The following is a 10,000-nucleotide window of genomic DNA, read 5'->3' as shown; positions in this document are numbered from 1 at the left end:
CAAAGTAGTCTGTGGATCCACTAGTTGGAGAGCTCTTCCACAAGCTGTACAACTTGTGCATCAGTAATGAAGCTAAATTGCTTCAGTTCCTGAACTGAGGCTGCAGTTGGCTGTAGCGCTTGCACTTGCATTGGGCAGCATAAGTCTGCAGCCTCAAATGCACGGACTGTATCATGCATGTAGTTCCCGGTGTTGTGGTCTGTCTTCTGTGGTGTATCATGGTTGGGAGGGTAAATGCTCGGAGATATTAGCTACACCAAGCTACTCTAAAAGTCCGAGGGTAAATAAAGATATATGATGATATGATATGTGATATGATGCAATTGTACGCTGAATTTCTGTTGGTAAAAGTGGAAGCCCAGGTTGATGCATGCCTTTGCTTCAGCAACCAACTGGTTGTACAACACCATATTTTCACCTGCATGTTCGTGAGCTTTGGCCTCAGTGTTGGGATATGATCCAATAGCTATTGCTTGGGCTAATGCTGACAAACGCTCATAGCAGCTAAATACTAATGGACCATCCCCTTCAGATAGTATGTTGCCTTAACAAAGTGATGGCCAGCGTCTCTTATAGCAGCAAGCTCAATGTCTACGTCTCTAGCAGTGACTGCATGGGTGATCAAAAAGCTCCAACAGGCCTGCACGACAAACAGGAGAAAGGTTTTCGTTTTCTCTTAGGAAAGGCTCTACATCGCCGAAAACTCCATCACCTGATTCAGGACTTCCCACTTGCTCCACCATCTGGTATTGGACTGAAGTCGCATCGCTGTCCCAGTTCTTGTTTTCCGCAATAGCCGAGTAGCTGGGTTAAAAGAAAACATTGTATTCCAACACCTAGAAAATGTGTCTAGGACGCTAAATGCAAAGTGCTTGCCAACATTGTCAATAGTGTGAGAGAAACATGTCACATTAAGAATGTTGGAAAATAAAAACTTGACTTGACGCAACCCAGCTTTATTTACTGATGCGCCATCTCGCATTGCTACTAGAAGCTGGTTTGGTTGAATTCCATACTCTACAGCCAGGCATGGAATCAATCTCTGTCAATGAAGCGCACAATAATTGCTAACGCTTCTCCGAGCCTGGTGCTCCCATCAAGAATACAGAAAAAGGGCAATTGGCAGCTATTTCTGATTTAAGATAGTCCATCTCCTTCTAACGAATCAAGGGAATAAATTCCGCCAGATGGGTGCGAGATGTTAAGCGATGACCATATTTTTCAAGAAATTGCCGCAGACTGTCTACTTTTGAAAGGGGAATACGTATACCCGCCTTCACTAAGGCTTCCACTAGGTCGTAGCGATAGTCTCATGTCCTCAGGTAATGTTGATTCTTTTGCTCCCCCACGTGTTTTTCCTAGGAGATCCTTGATATTCTGATCTTTCTACTTGGTTTTTTTTATGTTCTCCAGTGATTTGATATGCTTCACGGATGATACATGCTTCTTGACAGAGCTCGTCTTTTTTAAGAGAGGTTCAAGTTCTTTGCAGGCGTCACATCTAAGATTTCCTGGCACCACTGGTCTTTGAACTCCTTAACTCTATCCCACGAGAACACATTTAGATCGACTGAACCGCGCACGATTCTCTTTCTTTCTGCTGGATTAGTTTGCACCTTTCTTTGCCGGGAAATACCAGCTTTTTCTGGAGTACTGAACCTAGTGAGAAGATGGCGATGGATAGGACACATATTGAGGACTAGTCCTAGTAACATCTCGAGGACTGCACTAACGTGGGCACCTGAAGGAAAAAGGAGACGAGGCCGGCCGAGAGAAACGTGGAGAAGAACTGTGGAAAAAGAAAGGAACCAGCTGGGATGGCATTCGTGGGGGGCTGAGAACCTAGCTCCGGCACTAGCTGCTATTTCTAGAGGATCTGAATATTCACTACTTGCACAAATCCCATAATACACCTTTTTTACCCCCCCCCCCCCCCCAAACATCTGCATAAGCATTGTTTTCGACTTTTCTTGGGACATTTTCATGTCCTTGGAGAAATTGCAAACAATGGTTATGCAAAAGTTTTGAGGGGTAATAGAGGTGTATTATGGGATTGTGCAAGTAGTGAATTCATCATGGTCACTCGAGCATGGACTATCGTTCAGCTCCGCCATTTTGTATTTTTTACCATATCCGCTGACCCTTGTAAAACTACCACAGGCAGACCACCACTAGCCGTATTCTCCAGACCAAGGAATAGTGAAGGAATGGTGTCGGATAGTGTGCAAATGTTGTTTGCAAAAGGTATATCATGATGAAAGCAACCAATGTCCAATATGAGAACTTTAATAAGCACTTTGAAGTTGTGAAATCTCTTAAAAGGCAAGAAACCTGTTCAAAGCAGAAGAAAGTTGCTCGGAATCCGAAAAGTTGCTCGAAGGATTGAAAGTTGCTCGAAATCAGAAAAGTTGCTCAAAAGTGGCCGAACAACTTATGGACAACCCGGCATGGTCAGTTTTTCTCTGTCCTTGTGTCGGCCCATTTCCATTAGTAGGGCTAACGCCCACATGGTTCATATGGGTAGAAAACTAGCACTTCACATTACACTCTAATAGTCAAGTCTCCTGACCAATACTCTACTCTACAATAGATCGTTTTCACTGTCACGCAATAAAAAAATAAATCGAAAACCATCCAGTGGAAAAAGTCAAGAATTCGTGATGTTGTAGAAGATAAGTGAAGAAGACACTTCTCCAAGTTTTACGCCTGTGCGTTTCGCCAAACTTCAGATATTCGTCGAAATGTTTCGCAGAAATTTACAGAGCCCAGTATGAAAACGCCATGTTGGTGCACATCTGTGGTGCACCAATATGGCGGCCGGAAGATAGTGTCAACATTTGTTACTTACTTTGGCTATCTAGGCGAGTGATTATCTGTACTGAACAGACATTCATTTACCTAAGCACTTTTCCTAATGCTTTAAAAACTAAAAAGGCTCAAAACCATGAGATAAATATATATTTCTCAATAAACTCGATTGTCGCCTCGTTTCACGCACCGCTATAACTCAGAAATTCAAAATGCTCTGGTTTCCAAACGAAGCACGCTATTGAGCTTTAAAATTGCAAATGGATACAAATTTACCGCCCTTATGCCTGATGAGGATAAAAACTTTCGTGGCTCTTTAGTTTTGGATTTTAGAAAATGATGACGTCACGTGAAAACGATCTATACTCTCAGTACTTACTTTTTACCTTCCGATATGCATGAGTGATTTTACCGTTCGAAAGGAGAACCGCTGTACATACCCAGGGGCGAAAAATTCATAACGCAGTGAATCACTTAGTTAGCCTGCGGCGGCTGTATTCGCAGGCTAATACTTACTGCCCTGGAAAAGCTTGACAGATCCGGTGAAGGTTCAGTAATGGATTAATAGTTTTGGGATGTTTCTGGGAATTCCACTTTTCTATGGAGAAACCTAGAAAGGGTTAGATCAAACGCGGTTGAGAAAAAACAAATCTACATCTACATGTTCCAGCACTCAGCAAAGTCCCTTTTTGACTTGTGGCTGTTTCTGCTTTGGTGGCCTCATACACCACAAGCCTTTTTAGAGACATCACCGCCAAGCCGGCCACTTCTGCTGGAGAGAAAAGGACAGCCACAACACCGGGGACTTCATCCCCTACTCTTATCGAATAGCGTGTGGGTTCTTTAACGTCCCACAGGGAACTTATGAATAGAGAAGATATTTGTGACACGGGACCTACGGTTTACAGTCTTTATCCGAGAAGACTTGAAAGTCTAACCATTTGCAGACGAAATTACAAAGGCGGCACTTTCTCCTCAGTTATTTTAAGATCCTGAGTGTTGATCCGGCCGGGGTTCGAACCCTCGACCTCCCGCGTGATAGCTCGACGCTCAACCAACTGAGCCACCGGTGCGCGGAAGATTTCTGCGGCCGTCACAGCGATTATTGGCAAAGACAGTCAACTCGCGCTAACCACAGCTCTACTTAGTTTTACAGACACTTTTTTCCATACCAACTCTGTATTTACACATTCCCGTAAGCAGACACTATTTCGTAAACGGACGCGGACTCTTCAAATTATAGTTGGATTTTCTTTTGTTTACCGTCTCTCCTAAGCGGACACCCTACGTATAATTATTGACTCTTGGCACAGAACCGCGGGGTCGGTTCTCTCAAATCTCCATTTGTCCGCGTGAAAGCATGCTGTCCGTTCGTTTGACATGAACAAGAGTCCAACATGTATTTGAAGTGTCACTTTATGGAAATAATTCTCGTAAGCGAAGACCTCTACTAACGGACGCTTTTTTCAATTCCCGATGGTAAGCGGACACCATCGGGAATTGAAAAAAGAGAATTGACTGTAGATGAATTGATCCGCAAGCCTGGTGAGGTTTGCAACGAATTAATTAGGGTGCGAGGACGGATTCAGAGGTGATGGAATTCGCTCCCCATTTTGATACACAGCGTCGCGGAGGACAACAATTTGACACAAGGGAAAACGAACATACTTCTACATGCTCCAGCACTCAGCAACGCCCCCCTTGACTTATGACTGGTTTTGCTTGCATGGCCTCATACATCATAAGCCTTTTTGAAACAGCGCCACTAACCCTGCCACATATTTGCGAGAGAATTGATATCACAACACAACACCGGAAACTCGGACCGTACCCTCCTCTTTTTTGAATAGTGTGTCGGATTTTATGAACAAGGGTTGTGATACGGGGCCTACGATTGATAGGTCTTCATAGTCCTTAAGAAGACTCGAAAGTCTAACTATTTGTGGATGTAATTACAAAGGAAAGGCAGTACCTTCTCCCCAGTTATTTAAAGTCTCTGAGTGTTGGTCCGGCCGGAACTGAACTCACGACCTCTCGCACGGCTCAGTAAAGGAATTCTACATTACCATTTTCGAGTTTTAAACTCGTGATTAACTAAGATTTCCCCTATACACCCTAAAATAACGTGACATAGCCCGTTTGTAATCACCTATTTTGGAGGATGTGGTGATAGCTAAAGGAAATAGTATGAGAATGACATACATAGAACCTAATCAACAACCTCGTTCCCAGGGTCTCTCTTCTCTGCCTCCATCGTCGTCGTCTTTTCTCAACGACAATGGAGGCAGAGAAGAGAGACCCTGGGAACGAGGTTGCCTAATCAAAGGAAGGTAAAGTCTCTGTTACGACTACTAGAAAGGCCCATCATGCCAGCGCTTTATATCTCCGGTTTCTGTAGTATTTCTACTCCCCCCTGGATGGGATGCAAGTCCATCGCAGGGCTACCCCCAGCATTAAATTTGCCGGTACCCATTTATACACCTGGGTGGAGAGAGGCACCGTGAAAGTGTCTTGCCCAAGAACACAACACAATTTCCCCGGCTAGAACCCGAACCCGGACCACTCGATCCGGAGTCGAGCACACTAACTATGTTGCCACCAAGCCTCCCGCAATCAATCAATTAAAGGAAGGAAAGACAATTTTGTTTATTTAATAAATTTCAAACATTATTACTTTCATGTAAAGTTGACCGTGCACAATAAACAAATTTCGATTATGATCCATTCATTTACTTGATGTCTCTTTTGAGACGGGGATTTCCACTTGATGATAATCAAGATGTACAAGAAACGAGGCCTCGATTGTTCAAAAGGTGGATGACGCTATCCACCGGATAAACACTTGCAACACCAATTGAGTTATCCAGTGGACTGGTAGTGATCTATTCAGTGGATGAGTTGCTGTAGTGCTCGCGATTTATGGATGTTTCTGGTTTCCGGATTCCGGATTCGCGTCCGGATTCCGGCTTTTAGTGTTGCCCGTAAAATCCCATGGATCGCATTCTTGTCCCTTTTCCATGGTTAAAGCGCATATCAAATAAACAATATGCTTATTGCCGCTTCCGATTTCTGCTATGGACCGATGCAGTCACTCATCATCTCTGCCATAAAAAATCGTTATCACGTGAAATTATTTAGACATAAACCAGAAACTGGGATTACTTTGCAAAAATCCTGTAGATATTTTTTTCAAGCGCTTTTAAATTGACGTATGCCATCCTGTATTTTGTTTTCGGAAATGGGCTTTAAGCTAATGATAATCAGCAAAGCTGAACGACCATACCATGTAAGCAGCAGCAGACAGCCATAAAGTCGATTACGTATGCGCGCGTAAGAAATGAGATACGATGGTTAAAACACTCTGCATGCAAACACTGCAGATATTTATCTATCCATACATTTCATATCTCTAATTGATCTTTACATATGGCTAGGACAGGTTAATACATATAAGATAAGCTGTCGACAGTTCACTCGTGAAATTTACACGCTCAACTAAACATTGCCATATTTCCCTTATTTTTGAAGAGCAATAAAGATAAGCCCAACCTTCTCAAGACGTTTTCTTACTTTTTGAGAGAAGCGATAACCTTAGTATAAGACTAATTAACACTTAGTGTTGATTCATAAAAGGTCTTAAAATGCCATGAATCCAGATGTTTGAAAGGTCAACACTGGGTGTCATGCCAATATTATGTCGATATTGGTTTTCAGCAATCGCTTTCACTTTCTCCACTTTCTTCTTGGAGATCAAAGAGTACATCAACGATCGCTGTACTTGGGCTCCTTGTCTGATTAAAAGTCAGTGTTTGTCATAATTGCTGGTACAAATACTTCGTAATTGATCTCTCCTTTCGAGCTCACGTGCCCTGTAGTCAATGCATCAAATTCTTCATCGGTTAACCTCTCTCCCAACGAAGTAAGAACATGACGGAGCATACTAGAAGAGATACTGCCAGCTCCGTCTCGATCAAAATGCTTGAAACAATCCACAATTTGCTCCGGGGTCGCCTTGCTTGTCACACTTGCCATGTGCTGAGCCACCGAGTTATAGATGGGGAGAAATTCCTCGAACGACACAGTTGTCTTCCCCACATCGCGTTCAACTTTGTGGACCTCGCTCTGAGTCGGGTTTAACCCCGCCGATCTCAAAACTTGCCCAAGTTTATTCACTTCAATCTTGTCACCTCCAGATGTATCGTAGAGCTGGAAGATGTCTTTGAGCATTCCCTCATCCCTCAACACTGGCTTTCCACTCATTTTAACAGAGCAGAGCAATTAGTAGTAGCCCCTGACGTTCTCTGCAGTCACAATAAACAACAATAATAGCGTCCAAAGAACTTTGCACGCTAATTATTTACCACTCACGTGACTCCAGCTAAATTTAGAATTCATTTAATTCTTAAATTCAAGTGTTTATCTCGTGTCGTTCACGGTTGTTGCACGCTGGGCATTCTTTAAAGAGATAAATTCAAAGCAGCGCGCAAGTAAAATTTATTCCAGTAGGGATAGCTATCACAAAAAGAGAAAATTCGCGTGCTTTAAATGGCTTAAAATCATGACTCCTCCATATTGAATAGCCGTTTTGACCATCGTGATGGAAAAAAGACCATTCCTTCGTGACATGCGGTCTAGTTCAGTTCGCCTGGGAATCGAAAAACACCCTGACCAATGAAGAAAAAGTAACTACCTAGTGTTACATAGAAAGACGCGCCAGTCCAGTTCACCTGGGAATCGAAGAAATGTCATTCAGCGATGTATAAAAATTTTATTCACGTTGGCTGGTAAGCGTAAAAATGCTCTGTTTTAGTGTTTTGAGGGCTCTTGAACCGAGACCAAAATGCCTCCAAAACGACAATTTAATTAGGCAGCCTAAAGACGCAAGAGCAAGAGAAAAAAGACTTGGAAGACCGTCTGCATTCCAAAGGCTACCAGGAACGCAACAAAGTAGGCGGTTGCATTATATAATGCTTCAGGTTCATTTGCATTCCATTGTTCATCTATTTAAACCGCTGGGGCCACGTTCAAATCCCTCCCCGAGCTTTTAGGTTTGTTGGGTGAATTACTAGGTAGTGTAGTGAAATTCATCCGATTGGTCAAAACGGCTATTGAATATGGATGATTGTTTTAATAGAAAGATTAACTCTAACGCTGTTTCACTGAATGGCAATGTTATGGTACCGTATGAAACACTAACAATTGCTTAACCAGATGCATATATTAATGTCACGTAATAAATTACCATGGTAACCAAAGAACCATCTAAAAACGCCCCATTTTTTATTGCTCGTAAGTGATTAGCAAGCAAAGACGAAAATCTCTGCAACTTTTAAAAAATTCTCTGGAGCGGATTAAAGCCACCTTAATAAAGGTGGCAATGAATCTGCTCCAGAGAATCTTTTTAAACTTTGCAGAACGTTTTATCCTAGCGTGTTAATAACGTATAACTCTCCAGGAATAAACAGTGGAGGTCACCCAGTTCGTTTTTGAGATATATGCGTTTAAAGACAAAATATAGGCTGTTTTTTAGATAGCTATTTTGTCGCCGTGCTAACCTGTACGTCACATTAAAGAGTGCATTTTGTTAGGCATCTATTGGTGTTTCATATGAAAGAGTTTGGTAGATTCAATCCTTCCAAATAGTACAGTTCGTTGAAAGTATTCAAACTGATTTGAGCCTCCTTAATTGAGGTAATCGAAAATGTAATTTAGAGTAAGGCATAAAAAATTGCTTTGATCATGACAATTGTGCATTCCAAACGCGACGAGTGTGTCTGAAGAATAGGAAAGTGGAACAAACACTCGCATTCACAAGGGTTAGGGAGGCAAAACTGTCTACAATTATTGGATGTACACATTGTCGTGCCAATTAAAGGACAAATATTAGTTTTGAAACGATTGGTCGAATCAGCATTTCTAACTCCACAATTCTTCAAACAACGTGAACTGGTTTAGTGTGTTACTATGGATCGATTTTCAGTGGAGCGTTCCTGAGCTGGTCATATATCTCTTCAGCCGGTAAGCATTGATAACTCGAATGCACTTCAAGTGTAACCGATTTCGTGGTCTCTCTCGAAAGGTCATAAGAGCTAGAAAAGGCACCAGACAGTGAATTTGCTTGTTTGGATAGGACAGTTACAAGTGCTACACATTTTATTCTATGAAGTCTCGTTGGGTAGACGTGCATCAAATTCCATGTCCTTGCAAGGACGAGAAGTTATCTAATTCACTTCAACCTCTTTTTCATGGTGAGGCCAATTGCATTTTTTCCTTATCCCGAAATAAGATTCACTTTTCACTCAAATTAAAAAAACTACTCTTAACGTAAGCTGAAATGAACTGGGTAAATGGCCTATTTGTGTGGACTTACAAGGCCCGATTCAAACGTCGAACTTTTCATGTGCCAAATCTAATGCAAACGAGAAAAATCTGTTGTTTTCGCTCATTTGCATTAGATTTTGCACATGAAAAGTTCGACGTTTGAATCGGACCTTAAGCTCTGTTATGCGACTGACTGGCCTAAGGTACGTAAGCAAGGGAGGTGGTTCTATCTCTGAGGTTATATAAATTTAAAAATGTCGTATAAATATAATCTTACCTGAACAAACGCTGGCTGCGGCTGGGATAAAAGTTGCTCGACCAATGAATTTTCTCAACAACTTTTTACATACCGGCACGAGGTGAGTCAAGTGATTTGTTTAAAAAGTAGTTTATTGTAACAGACATTGGGAGAGTTCACACTTCTTCGGTGGACGTTTCAAATAGTCAAGGCGGACACACGAACAAGATGTGATTGATCTTGAACGTTAGAAACGAACTCCTCTGGACCATGTGAGGACGTTTTTCAGCGAGATGTAACAAGTGAGAGTGACGTAAGCACAGGTATGGCAACGTGGATAATAGGCAAGCGAGCCACTCTGATCACTACGTGCGTGGTTATCTGAGTGTACAAGTAAGTTTCTTAGGTTGAGATCGCGTTTGTAGTTACGACAGGTGGTTGCGAGAAGATATGACGAGTCTGTTGGTCGGTTGATAGAATGCGGAAGTTTTGAAATGGAAAGTGTTTGATTTGCTTGTTGAAAGGGTGGTATGTGAGGGCAAGAGTTACTCTGTCGTTGGAGCTGACCCTCAGCTCAGGTGTGCGTAGGGCATCAGGACGCTTGATGCTTGTGACCTCCGTAGATCCTTTTCA

The 10,000-nt window shown here is 42.3% G+C and overlaps 1 protein-coding gene across 1 annotated transcript; it reads right to left on the bottom strand.

Moving 5' to 3' along the window:
* Nucleotides 1-6,603: 6,603 nt before the first annotated feature.
* LOC138001497 (myosin-2 essential light chain-like) lies at nucleotides 6,604-7,068 on the bottom strand. The gene has a single exon (XM_068848112.1). It carries the CDS (start codon nucleotides 7,066-7,068, stop codon nucleotides 6,604-6,606), a length of 465 nt encoding a protein of 154 aa, XP_068704213.1.
* Nucleotides 7,069-10,000: the final 2,932 nt, after the last annotated feature.

Source organism: Montipora foliosa, chromosome 4, assembly GCF_036669935.1.
Source record: "Montipora foliosa isolate CH-2021 chromosome 4, ASM3666993v2, whole genome shotgun sequence".
Lineage (NCBI taxonomy): Eukaryota > Metazoa > Cnidaria > Anthozoa > Scleractinia > Acroporidae > Montipora > Montipora foliosa.
The sequence above is the reverse complement of the archived record's forward strand: the minus strand, read 5'-3'. Positions and strand labels throughout refer to the sequence as shown.